The sequence below is a fragment of the Tribolium castaneum genome, chromosome 8 (genome assembly GCF_031307605.1).
Source record: "Tribolium castaneum strain GA2 chromosome 8, icTriCast1.1, whole genome shotgun sequence".
NCBI lineage: Eukaryota > Metazoa > Arthropoda > Insecta > Coleoptera > Tenebrionidae > Tribolium > Tribolium castaneum.
This window is the reverse complement of record NC_087401.1, coordinates 939,530-957,758: the sequence shown is the minus strand read 5'-3', so window position 1 is coordinate 957,758 and position 18,229 is coordinate 939,530. Positions and strand designations below refer to the sequence as shown.

The 18,229-nt window shown below is 42.0% G+C and overlaps 1 protein-coding gene across 1 annotated transcript; it reads left to right on the top strand.

Moving 5' to 3' along the window:
* Positions 1-17,273: 17,273 nt before the first annotated feature.
* On the top strand, positions 17,274-17,973 carry LOC135266893 (histone H4). The gene has a single exon (XM_064358332.1). It carries the CDS (start codon positions 17,353-17,355, stop codon positions 17,662-17,664), a length of 312 nt encoding a protein of 103 aa, XP_064214402.1. The 5' UTR covers positions 17,274-17,352; the 3' UTR covers positions 17,665-17,973.
* The last annotated feature ends 256 nt before the right edge of the window (positions 17,974-18,229 follow it).

Sequence of the window (18,229 nt, the reverse complement as noted above, 5' to 3'; positions counted from 1 at the left end):
TGAACACATCGAGTCTCTGCGCTGACTCTGATCGCTCAGCCACTCGATTGTTTGCCAAGTGAAGTGACAGTGAAATCCAAAGTGATAAATTGCAAAAGTTTCCACAATGGAGAACGAGCGTCGGCTCCGCTCCAAGGGCCCGGTGAAACACTCACCAAAAAAACCCCTCAACCTACCCACTTCACTTCCGTCTTCTGCAAACTCTCCAAAAACGCTTCCCCAAAACAAACCCATTCCGTCCCTTATGGACAAAAAAATTTTGCCACCCCCACAAACTCACGCCACTACATTAAAATCCACAAAACACACACAACAACGTTCACGCACACCCTCACCATCAAACTCCGAAACATCAGCATCCTTTTCGTCTACCACTTCGGAAAAATCGTCTTCAACTACCACTTCAAAAAAACTCTCATTTCGCTACTCAATCCAAAACATCCCTGCCCCACTCGCCACTCAAAAAAGCTTTTACTCTCACCTCATTTCACTCGGCCTCCACCAAATTGACTCTCTAAAAGTCAATTACAACAAATCCGCTCTTCTTGTTCTTTCCAGGCAACTTACCCCTAACCAAATTTCAACGCTTCAAGCTGGCTTCCCTGGCTCGAAAATCCAGTTCAAACTCTTAAACCCCACACGCCTCCTACCCCAAATCGAACCCAAACCCATCACTTTTTCCATCGTTGTCAGAGACGTCAGCTCTGACATCGAACCCCAAGACGTCATTTCAGCCCTGAATAATTTCCACATTCAAAAAGTTTGGCGCATCATTTCCGCCAAAACCAACAAACCAACTCCTCTCATGCGTATCGTGACACCGGACAAAACGGCGATCGACACACTCCTGTCAAATGGCCTTTCACTTTTCGGCCACGTTCACCCCTGCGAGCCGTCGCACCCCCCAAAACCAGCCCCTCTCCAGTGCGCCAAGTGCTTCACATTTGGCCATTCTTTTTCCCAATGCCCCAACAAGCCCATCTGCCCCACTTGCCCCGACAATCATCGGTCAAAACCGTGCCCTTCCGCAGTTTCAAACCCCAAATGCCCCAAATGCCAGGGGAATCACCCCGCTTGGTCCCGAGATTGCCCCCAATTTATCAAACCCTCCCAAATGACCCCAGAAACCCCCGTCGTTCCCATCAAAATCGTTGACAAGGAATTCGATCCCGAAAATTCTGACGACGACTCCGACGAGCGCGAACCCTTCGTTTCTGCCCGTCAATTCCTACGCTTCATCACAAAAACCCTTTTTGACCTTTTTCCGTTCGAGAAACAGAAAATCCAATCTGTTCTCGAACATTCCGCTCGCGCTTGTCTCCGACGCGATCTAAAAATCTCACACTCATCAAACAAAATTCACTTCACTTTTGGATAAATCCACCATTTCGGTGAATCCTTCTGGCCCCCGTTTCAAAAATGGCTTCTCTGAATTTCGCCACAGTCAATACGGGAGGGATTTCTCGTAAATTTGCCTCCTTGAGACATTTTCTACACATCGACCAAATTCACATCGCAGCAATCACAGAGACACAATCCAAACGACCCGTAAACATCACAGGCTTCCACTCCTACAACAAACCCAGCCCCACAACCCGAGCCAAACACGGCGTCACACTTCTTGTCTCAACTTCACTCGCTTCATCTCAACACATCTTACCCCCTCATCTTGACCACCTTCAAGCCGTTGCAGCCACCATTCACATTAACAATTTAAACATTCTGTTTATTTGTTATTACAATCCTCCTCTCGAAACCGTCAGTACCCAACTCCTCGATTACACTTCCACATTCAGACACGCAGTCATTCTCGGAGACTTCAACGCTCGACACACCGATTTTGGTGACACAATTTCAAACACAAACGGCAGACACCTCACACGCTCTCTCAACACTCTTCCTCTTTGTCGTCTTCGAAATCAATTTCCCACACTCATCAATCACGTTGGCACATCGATCGTAGACCACATCATTGTGACCGATAATCTCACACACATCACAAACACAGACTCTTTCATTGGCACCACAGTCACCTCCGATCATCTCCCTCTTGTCTCAAACTTCACACTTCAAGGCCCCCAACCGCGACCCACGCACATCCCCATTTTCGATTTCAACAACACAAACTGGACCGACTTTCAAAATTACATCACAAACAACCTCCCACACATTGACGACACACTTGACCCCAACACCATTGACACACAAGTAACACAACTAACACAACTCATCAAACAAGCTCAAACACTTTTTGTACCCATCAAACACATTCCAACAAATCGCAAACCATTGCCCCCTCAAATCCTTGCCCTCATCCGAGTCAAACGCCGAATTTATCGCGAATTCGTGCAAACCAGATCTCCAGTCCTCAAAACTGTCTTTAACCGTCTCAATGCACAAATAAGACGTGACATCAACCAATTTCGTCTTGCCCACTGGTCAAACAGTTGTAGCTCCCTCGATTACCGAGACGGTAAAAAGTTTTGGGACAAATTCAATTCACTCACAGGCCGAAAATCTCACCCCATCCACCATTTGTCAGTCAACAACACCATTTTTAACACCCCACAAGACAAAGCAAATTGTTTTGCTGCTACCCTCCAAAACATCCACCAAGTCCCCAATGACCCACATTTCAACCAACACTTTTTTAACACAGTCACTAACAACACTCTCCGTTTCAGGCAAAACCTCCCCCGACTTGACTACGACGCTGACCTCGACCCAGACCCCGACCCAGACTTTCCACCCGACAACCCGGACTTGACCGCTCCAACCACCGACGACGAGATCAAAGCCCTCATTATCCGGCTGAAGAACTCGAAAGCCCCAGGACCAGACCAGATCAAACCCATTCTTCTCAAACATCTCCCTGACACAGCCATCACATCCATCACCACAATTTACAATTCTTGCTTCAATTCCGGTCACTTTCCAACCCCATGGAAAGAAGCCACCACCATCATGATTCCCAAGCCCAACAAAGACCCCAACAACCCACTTTCTTATCGTCCCATCTCTCTCCTCAACATTCTGGGAAAAATCTTCGAAACAATTCTTGCCTCTCGTCTCCGACACACTCTCGAAGAAAACAACCTACTGCCCCCTGAACAATTCGGTTTTCGCCCCCATCGCTCCACTTCCGACCCCACTTTCGAACTCTTCACCGACTCAACCCGGAGTGCCAATCTCGGCCAGTGCACACTAGCCGTCTTCTTGGACGTCGAACGTGCATTTGACCGTGTTTGGCACGATGGTCTCATCCAAAAATTTCTTTCCCACAACATCAACCTCAACTTCATCAAATTAATCGACTCTTTTCTCTCAAACCGCTCCTGCAAAGTCAAAGTCCAAAATTCCTTTTCTTATCCCGTCCCCCTTCTCTCCGGGGTCCCTCAAGGCTCCGTTCTGTCGCCCATTCTTTACATTTTTTACAGTTCTGATTTTCCTGTTTCAGATCTTCACCAGACCAAAACCCGCTTCTTCGCCGACGACACCGCCCTCTGGACATCCCGGACCACCGCCGCCTCAGCCTCCAGGACCCTGCAGCCCCTCCTCAACCAGATCTCCACATGGACTCGCAAGTGGAGAGTGAAGATCAACCCCACAAAATCCACCGCCATCCTCTTCAAACACCCCAACCTCACACGAAACAAGAAATTCGACCCACGCGACATCACCATCACACTCGACAACACACCCATCGACCTTGTGCCATCCACAAGGTACCTAGGAATCACCTACACACACACATGCTCACTCGACACCGACCTCCAGAACACGCTCAAGAAAGTCCGCAACCGATCCAACCTCCTCCGCCATCTCATGGGAAACTTCCAAGGGTGCCATTCCCGCACTCTTCTCCACACCTACAACACATTCATCCGACCCGTCATCGAGTACCGAGCCCCCATCTACGCATCTCTCCCACACACCAAGACACATCGCATTGCCACATGCGAACGACAAATCCTTCGCCGAATTCACCGCCTCGACCGCTTCCACGCCAGCAATTCCCTCCACCAGGACACAAACACCACCCCCATCACAGACCGTCTTCACAAACTCCAACAAAACTACATCAAACGCACACTCAACAACAACAACACAATTGCCCAAAACACACTCAACACTTCACATAAGTTTCTCACACGCGACAACACTCTTCGCAACCGAGTCCCCCGGATCCCCAGAAGAAAACTGCCCCATCCACCCACGGCGCTTCTCTCAGCGCTGTACCCCGACCTGCCCGACAATCTTCAACTTCTCGTTGAAGAGACGCCCCTCACAATGAGACGCCACTGACGACACCGACAAGACACCCACGACGACATCCACATCCACAGCTTCCTACGAGCCCCAAACTTCTCACTCTTTCACTCACCACCCGACGACACACACACTCCCACACAACATTCATCCATTTCCTTGACTGAAGAGGCCAAAAGCCTAAAACAGTCCGGACTCGTAGATTAAGTTGTAAATATCTTGTATATATTTTATCAAAATCCCTTTTGAAATGTAATTTATTTTGAATAAACGTATTTTGAATTGAATTGAATTGAATAGTGCACCATGATTTTAACTTGAACTTTCAAGTTGACAGGTATATTTTGTGTTCGTTGTGCGTATTACAGTTCGTTTGTGTCGTGTTTTTTTTTTCTTTATTAAGATTAGAAATATTAAAAAATATGCCACCAAAGACAAGCGGTAAAGCAGCGAAAAAGGCTGGAAAAGCTCAAAAGAATATTTCGAAGAGCGACAAGAAAAAGAAGCGCAGGAGGAAGGAAAGCTATGCAATCTATATTTATAAGGTATTGAAGCAAGTACACCCCGATACCGGTATTTCGAGCAAGGCGATGAGCATCATGAACAGTTTCGTTAATGATATCTTTGAACGGATCGCCGCTGAAGCTTCTCGTCTTGCGCATTACAACAAGCGTTCGACGATTACGAGCCGGGAAATTCAAACAGCGGTTCGTCTCTTGTTGCCTGGTGAATTGGCAAAGCACGCAGTCTCTGAAGGTACCAAAGCCGTCACCAAATACACAAGTTCAAAATAGAGAAGTTTTTTCTTTCATCGTTTAAAAAGAAGAAAAAAATGAAATCGGTTCTTTTCAGAACCACAATTAACATTTAAAAGTAAATAAAATTTGTTTCATTAAGTAAAAAATAAATCTAATGACCGACCACTCAAATCTAGATTTTTTTTTATCAATCGAAGCTCTTTTTAAATTAAATTTAAAATGAAACAGCAAAAACAAATTACATCGGTAAAAGTGCGACGCAAAAGAAATCAAGAAATAGCAGGAAAGTAACATCTCGGATTAATCAAATTCTTAACTCTCTTTAGTGTTTCTTCTATATGTCTTAATTTCATTTTTTTAGTTATTACATTACAAACAATACTACATATTCTGATACGAATTCAATTTCACCTGAGGAATCGGAACCATTGGTTCTTCATTCCTGAACGCACCCTGGGCAGCCATGCCATGCCGTGTTGCCTTAGAAAAAAAAGAAGACGGCGCTCCGGGTTTTCCCCCGAAGTTATCCATTTGATGGAATCTGAAAGGAGCAGCGACGAACTCTTAAATTAGAAATTTAAAAAATATTTATAACATTCTCTCGTTTGTACATCCTTTTTAGTTTAATATTTAGTATTATATTTGGGTGCATAATTAAGACGCGGATTTCTTAAAATAAGTATAAGTTGTTGTGCTGTCATTTATAATTATTACATATTATAATGTCTATATTAGCAACGTAAGGTTGACGTTTCTCCAAAACTGTCACTTTGTCGCTTTAAAGCGACATAACTGAAAAAAATGCTTGTTCTCCCATTTTGTTTATTTTTTATTATTATTATTATTTTTTTTTTTTTTGAAATCAAATGTCCAGTGATTTTTGTAACTAGCTATAGTTACTAGTAACAACGAGTAAACAGAAAATAAATAATTGCCAATTTTAATAAATTGTTACATGGTTTTGTTCTGAATATTATGGTATATTGTTAATACTTGGAGATTCAGAAAAAGTTTTGTGTATGTGTGTTGCGAGCGCAAATTTATATTGTCGATTTTGAGAAAATGCTTCAATCGACAAAGGTACAACTTTGCGCTATTAATAGGTACACTAATAGTTATTATTAATAATTATAAAAAATAAATAGATCAATAGTACTTTCCTCAAAGAAATTAACTAACAATTTATTATAATAAACAAATCTTTTATAGTAGATATCTACCCTAAATGTTTGTTATAAATTCGATTTATAAAACTATATACAAGAGTGGAATGATTAATTTATGGCCTCACATAGAAAACAATAATTTAGCAAAACAATTTTTTGATTACTTTTTACTATAACTACCTTTTTATTACATACACTTGGTTAATCGGGGTTTGGAATCCCATCCATGTGGGTCAATTCTGGTAACTTTTTAAACCAAGTTTTTTAGAGCTGTGATATCTTGAAAATTTTCGTTATATTTTTTCCAGTGTATTTTTTTCTTAAATTGGAAAATAGACTAAAATTTACTTTTTTTAAATTGTCGTATAAAATCTAAAGAATTGCGCTAAAACAGCTCCTTACATTGTTCAGTTTTCGTTTTTCCGGCGAGCTTCTGTGCTCAGAAAATGTGTTTTTGTCAATTTTTTCCCATACCCAAAACTTGATCAAAGATATAATGTGTTTGCTATTTTAAAATTATTAATGCTTGAACTATCTCAGACAACTATTATTTCTAATCTTCCAATATCTTTTTATGACATTTCTACAGGAGAAGCATTCTTAGATTTTCTTGAACTTGATGCATTCTTAAGATTTGTATGGTTTTTTTAAATGTCCAAAATACACTTTCAACCATACTAGGCAATGAAAAAGGTATATCTAATGTATAGAATCTAAGCCACCCATCTCAGCCACTTGACCTGACCTGACCTGACCATACCGTCAGGAGTGAAAGCTTATTCTTTTTCTCCAGGAATTAGCGCCTCCGTTCTTAGATCGTGCACGCTGGTTTCCAAGACATCTTCTGGCCGCCTCCTACGGCAGATGATCTAGGTCCCTCAGCGGGCATTTTTCTACGTCTTTTCGTTTACGAAGAATCAGAGCTTTTCGAACATTGATTTCTTCCTTCTTCCCCCATTTTCTTAGTTTTATAAATCTCCTCTGTAAATTTCTGTACTGTTCTCCAATGCTCATTGTTCTCGAGCATTTTTTCAACTAGATTATCATGTATAAGTTTATTACTTATTTGTAATTCCCACTTCTATCGAATGGCATCGCGTTGATAAAACACATGTTTTCGAAAAACACATGTTCGGCTGTATCTTCCTCGTTGCAGTATACACAGCGGTCATCATCTGCTCGATGCATACGGTGTAGATATGACAGAAAAGCCTTATGTCCTATTAAAAACTGTATTAGGTAGTAATTTACCTGTCTCACAGGTTTTCTCCTTTCCATCTACCGACTTATGTTCGAGATAAGACGATGCGATGCGTCCATTTTCTTTTGGAACTGTTGTCCCATCTGGCTTGCCATGCCGTGATAGATTGCTCTATCACTTTATGCTTGTTGCCTGTTCTATCAAGTACCTTCCTACTGTCTTTAATTTGAAAGGCGATAGAAGCCAGAAGCGACCTCTGCTATTATCTGAGGGGAAATGCTTTTACGCATACCAGACTAGGTCTGGTTATGTGGGACTCGGTCGGTAAATGTGCAAGCCGACAATACCCACTAAAACCCCTCGCGTCACCTTAGGGATCGGAACCATTGGTCCTTCATACCTGAACGCACGCTGGGTAGCCATGCCGGTTTGCATGGCGCCAGAAGAAAAGAAGAGGGCGCTCCGGGGATTCCCCCGAAGTGATCCATTTGATGGAATCTGAAAAGAGCTGCGACAGATAAATGTGGCAATGACATTTGATGCTTACCAGATTCGGAAGATCTGAGTGAGAAGGCATTTTTCGATCACAAGAGAGCCATCCTTGGCCTCTTGCATCTGGACGGACCGTTTTCGTCGTAGTCAACGGCCTCTCGCACCAGGGGGTTCGGGTGGGCTTCCGCCTTCGAAAAGGCTCGCTCGGCGGTCTCACGGAAGAATTCCTCCATCGTCGGCATCTTCGCCTCTCGGTGCAATTGGTTGTTGCGAACAAACCACGGGGCGTTGAATGCTTGACGGAGAAATTTGTTTTGGAAAGTTTGTAACTTATGCATCCGAGTCTTACAGGGCGCGAACGCCCAAGCCACAGAAGCATAAGTCATGGTAGGTCGGATCACTGATTTGTACAACAAGAGCTTGTTGTCAATTGACAACGCGCTCCGCCGACATACGAGAGATCTCAGCATTCCCGTGGCTATCTTACCCTTCGCGAGTGCGTAGTCAAGATGTGGGCCGAAGGAGTTTCCTCTGCACACTTATAAGTTTTTGCTTATATTTCTTCATTTTCAATACCCCTCTCTAATACCCGACCCGACCCGACTCGACTCGACTCGACCCGACCCGACCCGACCCGACCCGACCCGACCCGACCCGACCCGACTTGACCCGACCCGACCCGACCTGATCTGACCTGACCTAACCTGACTTTATCTTCTTAACTCTATACTTGTACTTGTACAATTATTCTCAAACCTTAAACAGATAAATAAAATAATATCTTACTATGATAATTACGTTTAGTCATAGGTATACGGATAGGGAATCAAAAGCTTTGTTCACGATAGCGATCGATGAGCTTGTTCTGGCATTAATTGCATGCACAGTACATATGAGAGAAAAACCTGAACTTTTAGTTACAGGCCGTCGTTCACGGTCGAGAATATAACCTAGATACCGGATCAGTTCAGAACCAGTCCAAACGATCTTCATGTTCATTCGATCAAAGATTTTTAGTTCTAGACTTGCGCAGTTGACGAAAGCGGTTTTGTCTTTGTTACTCTCGTGTTTTGGTGCTTTACTGTCTATTTTATTATTGAGATTTATTTAATATATTACTAAATCGAAATTATTTGTAAAATAACTTTTGTGAATGTGAAAATGAGTAGTTTTTTACATTTTACACTTTTTTGTACCAATGTTTCTCTTTTATAATTTTGTGATAATTTTTTGCGGTTTTCCGATTTTTAAACATTTACTGCATACTTGACAACGGTATATTATTGTTTGTGGTAAACGATAATCCATAGCTGGTTCAGAACCGCACATGCGCTTTAAATGAGTCTTGGACTAATTTAGGATTAGTCCTAAATATCCTACGCAAACAAAGCTAATATTATTAGTACAGAAGCTTTAATATTGGAAAGTAAAAACAAAACAAAAAAATAAATGTAATAGAATTAATAATAACTGATTAAAACAAAAAAAAAGTATTTATATTAAATACTTAATATACTTCCAAATGAAAAATAGTCAAAAAATGACAATTTTATGACAATGCTTAAAATGTTAGTTGCCTGATCTAGAAAATTTACGCATCTTTATTAGCTATAATATCTACAGATAAAGAAAACCATGTTTACTAATTTTTAAAACAATAATGAATTTGTATAAATCTATCTTATTCAAACAAATATTTCTCGATTTTTTAATAAACTTATTTATTAATTATCCTCTTCAATTTTAAAGTAACTCGGTGGCGTTCTGTAATGACTATTTCAATTTTTGTTAATAAAATAAAAATTTGTAACAAATATTATTTTTTTAAATATCTTCAAATTAACACTATAAATATTTTTTATAAAAAACATATTTGTTTCATCAAAAGTTGTAAATTTTTTATTGATTCAATAAAGTCTACAATACTTACTCGGTTTATGAATTAAGTAGATCAGCAGACAAATGATCTAATATTTATAAACATTTGGCAACATTTTAATTAACTTCTTTGACGTTGTGTGCTTAAGAATTAAAAAAAACCAGATTAAACTTAAACTATCTATATCTAGTAAACTTAATCTACTTAATCTATCAATCTGTCTTTCTATCATATTTAAAATTTTCATTTTGTATATGACTTTTTTTACTTCAAATCACAAAAAAAAACAGTTAGAAACACGTTTGTGCTTAACCAAAACATTACATACTTTTTTTTAATCTAAATGCAAAATAGATTATGATACGCCACGTAAAACGTTTCGAGAATTTAATCTTAGTTATTGTTGAAACATGCAATCAAATATTCGGTTCATATATCAAAAATCATCCAAATTAGTAAAAATAGATTTCTACCAAATTTCTATCTAATTGCGTAGGCAAATAAATAAAAATATTTTAGTGATAATTTTTAAATTATCTTCCAAGTTATAATTATTTTTATTTTATACGCGCGCGCCATTGTCGACATCGAAGGAAAGAGTTTCCTATTATCTAGGTATTATTAATTTATTAAAAAGTACCAATTTATTATTGAGTGCAAGAGAGAGAGAAAGAGACAAACAGACATTAGGTATATCTGTTTTAGTAGAATTTACAATTTGTGAAGTGTCACTTGAAAAAAAGCATCTCATATAAACGAAAGAAGTAAACTACATTGTCATCTGTTGTTGTTGTTGTTGTTGTTGTTGTTGTTGTTGTTGTTGTTGTTGTTCTTTTCTATAATAATTTTGGTTCCAAGTTGAATTTTGGTTTTTACTTTAGGTAAAGAAAAACAAAACAGTAAGATGCAAACAAATAAAACCAAAGTATATTTTAACGTGTATAGGTTGGTAACTAACTACCTACATATTCTTCACTATAACACATTTTTGTGTTTGTGTAAAGTGACAGAATTTGTATTACGTAGGTGGATAGAACTAACTATTGAAATTGAAATTGAAATACAAAATTGATAAGTTTAAAAATAGTTTTCAGTGAATGTTGCTAATAGTTAGAACGTATAGATGACAACGCATTGCAACGAAACGAATCAAATTTGTTTCTATTTAGAAATGCATTTTATTTATAAAATAGAGTATTGTACAATAATGAAACATCGGTAAAGTTATAAGTATACTAAAACAACAAATATTAATAAAATAAACGTTTTTATTGTGACATTTTCTATCATACAACAGTTTACATCAAACGTTTGCATCTTCGAATGTTTTTTGAGATTTCGTTGTTTTTATCAAGACCAAAGTATAGAAAAAACTTTTAGAAAACATAAACAACTATTTTTTTTTAATGTTTGCATTCAATGTACCCTAATGACTCCTGGGGCCCGTCATCTTCCAAAAAGTTCCGGTTTCGTAGTTGGTTTCGTTTCGTGCATCGACTGTTTTGAAAGAATTTTTCCGCACAAAAACAAAAGTATTTAAAAAAATTCTTATTGGCATTCGGTAGAGGATAGATTAGACTTTCGACAGACCAAAGACCAACTTTTCACGTTTACCCAGTAAGTATCTGTCGACGACGTCGCAGTTTGATGTTCTCTTTAACCGCGAATAAGTCGTCGGTACGGCGAGCGTCTGTAAGGACGTCACTAGGTCCTGAGAATAGTCGTTTCGTTGATATAAATTTCAGAATATATAGGAAAAATCTTTTTTTCAAAATTGGTTTTGTCGTCGGCTCGAAAACATTGACGATCGTCAAAAAGGAACGATGTCATCACGCCAAAGTCTAGTGTGAGGCCCCGATAATTTTAATGTTGGCGAGCGTGGTGTTTGTTTAGTCCGCGGTCGGGTTTATTTTCTAGGCAATAAAAACTTTGTTACCAGCCCCAACCAATCCGCGCGTCGCTCTCGAGAGCCTTCTGGGTTTTCCCCGCAATTCTGCGAAAAACCCCTCAATACGAATTACCGCTCCACCCACACTCACCCCTTGTGAGCCCATTGGATGTCGGCTAAGGGTTGTTTAACATAAAACGAGCCACCCTTAGCCACACCAAATCAGTAATCAATCAGTCATGAAGTGAGTCTAAGTCAGTGAGTGTTCAACCTGTACTCATTCCCTTCTAAAAACCACGCTGGTCTCTGCGATGGGCGCTATCGACCCTCCACCAGCTCTTCCTTCCTTCCCTTGTCTCATTTAATGCTTACTCAGTAGTTTCATTCCGACCGAACCCCGAACTTTTCAGTTCGTGACTTCAAATGAAGTTTCATACAAGTAACGACCATTGTTACCGCTGCTACGCTGAGCTGCGCCACAAGGGCCGAAAAGCTTCGCGGTAACAATTTGGCGCCCGACACGTGGGGCTGTTTCGACGTCGGAGACGCCGACTTATCCACTACCCTTACCCTCATGCTCTCCAAGTGATGCCCAGTACTCGTGCTAGTGCAACATTAAACCAAAATCAACGCCATGGACGCCCTGACCGAAGCCATTCGCGAGCTTATTCAAGCTCAAATCGACGCTGCAAGAGCCCAAACTCAGTTCCATGAGTCGCTCCGGACCAACAACGAAACTCCAGCACCGCAAGAACCCTTGCCACTACCAGAGTTTTTCGGCGAAAATCACGAGGACCCACAACGATTCCTGGACACATGCCTCCTTCGAATCAACAACGACAACCAGGAGATTCGCCTTCAGAGAATCGTTTCACAACTCCGGGGGCCCGCCAAAGAGTGGTGGAGACTCAACGGATCGCTCATTCCCACATACGAGGATTTCACCGCCGCTTTCCTGAACCGATACAACGGGGTGAGTCATTTGTTTAAACTCAAAGCGTCACTCTACGGCGACGGTCAACGAAACGAAAACGTGGAGCATTTTCTTCGACGAAAATGGCTCCTAGCAAAGCGAGTAGCACCCGAACTGCCGGAGTCGCAACTGGTGCGACTCACAGCCGGGTTGCTGACACCGGAACTCGCTGCGGCTAGCGGAACTGTATTTCCGCAATCGATGAACGATTTTATCGAAGCCATGATCCAAGTAGAGGAAAACAGAAAGCGTTTACCCTCGAACCACACTCGGCAGCCCCCTTCGCTACCAAAGTGCCGTTTTTGTCCCGGCTTTCACTTTCATCGGGACTGCTCTGCGAAACCACGAACATTTTCGTCGGGAAACGAAAATGGGGCCGTCGCCAAGGCTCAGCCCAAAGCCATGTCGTCCGGTCCCCAGCAGTAAACTTCGCCGAGGCCAAACCTCAACCCCTACTGGAAGAGGGGCCCCAAAATCTGCTTCCAGTGGCGCCCAACTTTTCAAAACAAAAACCCGCGACAGTAAACAGTGCGCCCCCTGAACCGAAATTCGAAACGCAGCCCCATCCACGTCATTCTCCACGTGCCGCCGGCTCTACCGCAGCCCCCACGTCGAGAGCACCCGTTTTCACGCGCACCGTTGGCTCTGACGCAGCCCCCATGCCGAAAACAACCGTTTCCTTGGACAAGGAAACAACTGCTGCGATTTTCAAATCTATCATCGAGGCCGTAACTGTCCCAGTCGCTAAACTAACTCCACGCAATAGCAGCCCCCTTGCTGCTACAACTACTACGAATCAAGGCTCAACCGCAGCCCCAAAAATTCGCGAAACCGAAGGTTCAACCGTAACCTCAACACCAGCAACCGAATTTCGACCTGCCTCGGAGGTACAGCCCCCTATGAACACGACCGTTTCGGTCCAAACCGCTGTCGCCGGCGCCGTTGGCTCGCACGTAGCCTCCACGCCGAGGACAACCGCTTCCTTGGACAAGGAGGTACTGGCTGTCACTTCCGAAACCACGACTAAAGCTCGTCAGGTACCGAACAACCAGGTGTTCTACCACAGCAAAGCCCTCGAAAAAGGGACCCCAAAACGCCATGACAGCCCCCTTGCTGCAAAAAGCGAAGACACTGCGACATCAACACCGCTCCAAGTAAGTGCGTGCCCCGCCAGTGTTTCAATAGACATGCCAAGACACGATGAAGAGATTGCCGAAGACGAAGCCCCCATCGAAGAGCCTCCACCTGAACCACCACCTGAGGTCGACAAACAAGATGGAATTTCCCAGGAGAAAATCCTAACCATAGCAGAAGAGGCCCGAACCTGAAGCTCTTCGCCAACAAGCGCGAAGGCACCAAGAACACTACGTGGCGCGAAAACTCGATGTGGAACCCCCACATCATCCACCACCCACCTACGAACCTGGCGATCAGGTTCTTATTCAGTTCTTACCGCTGGGAAGCCAGCCGTTCGCGTCCAAATGGAGAGGTCCATTTCCAGTCATCCAAGCGCTCGGAGATGGCGGCATGTACCTAGTGGACTCCGACCCTAAACCAACCAAGGTCCATGTAGATCGGATGCGACCCGCGCCCTTGGCTCGATAAAGACAATATTTCATTTTCTTTCCTGTGTATATAAACCCGCGAGTGAGTGTAGGATAACTACGTAATTAGTCTAAGTTAATTATAAAGTTTGCGGTAACTATTTCTGTAAATACTCGTTAAGGTTAGCTATCTGGCAACGGGCTACGCTAGAAGCTAAGCGGTACGCCTGCGGCTACCATTTTTCATTTTTCACCATGTCTTTTACATTTATTTCGTGCAATTATTGTTGTGATTTTATTTTAACATTTATGTACATTGTTCTTATAAAATAAACACGAGACATTCCTCTCCGCCTCTCCGCCAATAACCCAGAATGCTCCGAGCCCGTCTCGCGTCTCAAACCGGGGGCGACTTGTTACCAGCCCCAACCAATCCGCGCGTCGCTCTCGAGAGCCTTCTGGGTTTTCCCCGCAATTCTGCGAAAAACCCCTCAATACGAATTACCGCTCCACCCACACTCACCCCTTGTGAGCCCATTGGATGTCGGCTAAGGGTTGTTTAACATAAAACGAGCCACCCTTAGCCACACCAAATCAGTAATCAATCAGTCATGAAGTGAGTCTAAGTCAGTGAGTGTTCAACCTGTACTCATTCCCTTCTAAAAACCACGCTGGTCTCTGCGATGGGCGCTATCGACCCTCCACCAGCTCTTCCTTCCTTCCCTTGTCTCATTTAATGCTTACTCAGTAGTTTCATTCCGACCGAACCCCGAACTTTTCAGTTCGTGACTTCAAATGAAGTTTCATACAAGTAACGACCATTGTTACCGCTGCTACGCTGAGCTGCGCCACAAGGGCCGAAAAGCTTCGCGGTAACAACTTAGTCGTGGCGCGAAAATATCTTTAGTTTGAGCGCTCGTGTATTCGAATTGTGTTGGTTGGTTCGTTTAGGTTTATATTTACCTACTATATACTACCTATCAAGTATATATCTATTCTGCTGTCATAATAATAATACGAGAATACGAGAAAAAAATGGCAGACGTAGAAAATCAATCCGCATCGGCTAATGCTGCTGCTTCGACGACTTCACCTCAAGTTCATCATCATGCTAAAAAGGAGAAGAAAGCAAAAAATCCTAGAGCCAAACCTTCTCATCCTCCCACTTCCGAGATGGTCAATAACGCTATTAAGGGTTTAAAGGAACGTGGTGGTTCTTCTCTTCAAGCTATAAAAAAATTCGTCGCCGCCAATTACAAGGTAGATGCCGAGAAAGTTGCACCATTTATCAAGAAGTATCTAAAAGGCGCCGTCGCTTCTGGTTCTTTGGTTCAGACGAAAGGTAAGGGAGCTTCTGGATCGTTTAAACTTGCTTCCTCGTCCGCCTCCGGTGGTGGTGCAAAGGCCAGAGCTGCTGTTGCTGCTTCTGCTGCTAGAGCTGCTGCCGCCGCGGCAGCCGCTGCTACTGGCGAAAGAAAGAAAAAATCCTCAGCAGTTTCAAAAGTTAAAAAAAACACTGGAAAACGTTCCGCCGTTTCGGCACCAAAAACCGGTAAGAAACCATCTTCGCCAAAAGCGAAAAAAGTCGCAGCCGAAAAGAAGAGCGTAGCCGTCGCGAAAGCAAAAAAGGCCGCTTCTGTCGGCGCTGAGAAGAAAACAACCGCTGCTTCCTCTACAGGTAGAGCTGTTGCGGCAACAGCTTCATCAAAGCCGAAATCACCTTCGAAAGCAAAGAAATCAAATAAGGCCGGTCCAACGAAGAAACCTAAGGCACCGAAACCAAAAAGCGCCAAGGCTATATCTGCTAAAGCGAAGAAATCTCCTGCTTCTCCTAAAAGAAAGAAGTGAGCTATGGCAATAATCTCATTTGTCGTCGTCTTCGTCGTCGTCGACTACGAACCGATGATGATGATAATGATGATGATGATGATGGTGGTGACGTCCTGGATTATCGACTGTTTAAGGCCGTCGAGGGCATACATAAATGGCCCTTTTCAGGGCCACAAATTAATTTCTATACAAATAAAAAAAAGTTTTCACACCTATCTGCATATACCTAAATCGAAATATAATTATTAATTTATACAAACAAACAAACGATAATGTCTGTAGGGTGTCGGCGCTAAAAACGCATTATCCCTCCTCACCTACCTAACCACTTTTATGACTTTATTCGATATTTAACTTTACTCATTTTTATGGTACCTACTTAAATAAATTAAATTCTTTTGATGCCGCCGCCGTTCTTGAAGTACCGATCAATTAAAACGATTTGTTTACCTACCCTTAACCAGAGCGAACAATCATAAATAAAAGCATCATTGTTTTTATTGTTTGACAGAGTTTAAAATTCATTATGATCCGCGTACTATTACTTTAATTACTGTCAATATTGCGAAACATTTTCATTTGTAAACAATTTTGTGGTTCTGAAAAGAACCGTTTTTTTTTTTGTTTATTTTTTCATTTTAAGCTCGTTCTCCTCGAATACGTCTTGCCAGTTGGATGTCTTTAGGCATGATGGTGACGCGTTTTGCATGGATGGCACATAAATTTGTATCTTCAAAAAGTCCGACAAGATACGCTTCACTCGCTTCTTGGAGTGCCATAACGGCAGAACTTTGGAAACGAAGATCGGTCTTGAAATCCTGGGCTATTTCCCTGACCAAGCGTTGGAAGGGCAATTTACGAATCAACAGTTCGGTGCTTTTCTGATAACGACGAATTTCACGCAGTGCCACTGTACCGGGCCTGTAGCGATGAGGTTTTTTCACTCCTCCAGTGGCGGGTGCGCTTTTTCTTGCTGCCTTAGTGGCAAGCTGTTTTCGTGGAGCTTTTCCACCGGTCGATTTACGAGCAGTTTGTTTGGTACGGGCCATTTTTTTGACTACTTCTTTATCCCTCAACTACACATACACACACATAAACACCTACGTACGTCACTAACAACGGCGACGGTTCATATGACCCTGCAACAAAATTTTTCGCCGTATTTTATTAACTAGGGTGACACTATGCGTTATCTGATTGGTCAAAAAAGTAACTTAAGAGGCGGAGCGAAACTAAACTATAAAATGAGTTGACTAATCTGGCGAGCAGGTAGTTGTTTTCGACGAAGCAGTCAAATCTGTGTCGTTTTCTTTTGTGAAACAAAGCTTAATTTGAATCAATAATCATTCAAAATGACCGGTCGTGGCAAAGGTGGAAAGGGATTGGGAAAAGGTGGAGCAAAACGTCATCGTAAAGTTTTACGTGATAACATCCAGGGCATCACGAAGCCCGCGATCAGAAGATTGGCACGTCGTGGAGGAGTGAAACGTATCTCCGGTCTCATTTACGAAGAAACCAGAGGTGTCCTGAAGGTATTCCTCGAAAACGTCATTCGTGATGCCGTCACCTACACCGAACACGCAAAACGTAAAACCGTCACCGCCATGGATGTCGTTTACGCTTTGAAGCGTCAAGGGCGTACACTTTACGGTTTTGGCGGTTAAGTTTTTTTTATAACCTATGTTTTATCTATGAGACTACGAGGCGACGACAATACCGGTATACCAGCATTGTTTGGTTTTTATGTTTCTTCCTCATCGTTAGTTACATCAATCTACTCTCTACTATTCATCGCATTTTAATTTTCGACGAAAAAAAAACGGTTCTTTTCAGAACCACAAAAATATTTCTAAACAAATGAAAAAAGTACGTATCACAAGGCTCTCAGTTAAACCACCAGTATAATAAATGTTTGATTTCCAAACTGTTTTTATATTTCTAGGAAATGTAACAAATAAAGTTGTGTGGTTTTTATGACTTTGTTGTTTAATCAATCGTATGCTTTTCCTTAAAGGGATGAATTTTGACTTTTCAGAGATAAATAATAATTACCACTAAAGAAAGAAAACATCAAAGCCTAACCGATATACATGGATTAGCTAGCCCCCCACCGGCGCGGCGTGTAGCTCGCCGTCTAGGAGAGGCAATAAAAATTTACCTGCTTTTAAACTATTAAGAAAATAAAACATCTTGAGTGCTCTTTTTTTTTTAAATCGTGCAATAAATTTT

Excerpts from the sequence above, each read along its gene's own strand:
- LOC135266893 (XM_064358332.1), top strand. The coding sequence starts at position 17,353 with ATGACCGGTCGTGGCAAAGGTGGAAAGGGATTGGGAAAAGGTGGAGCA.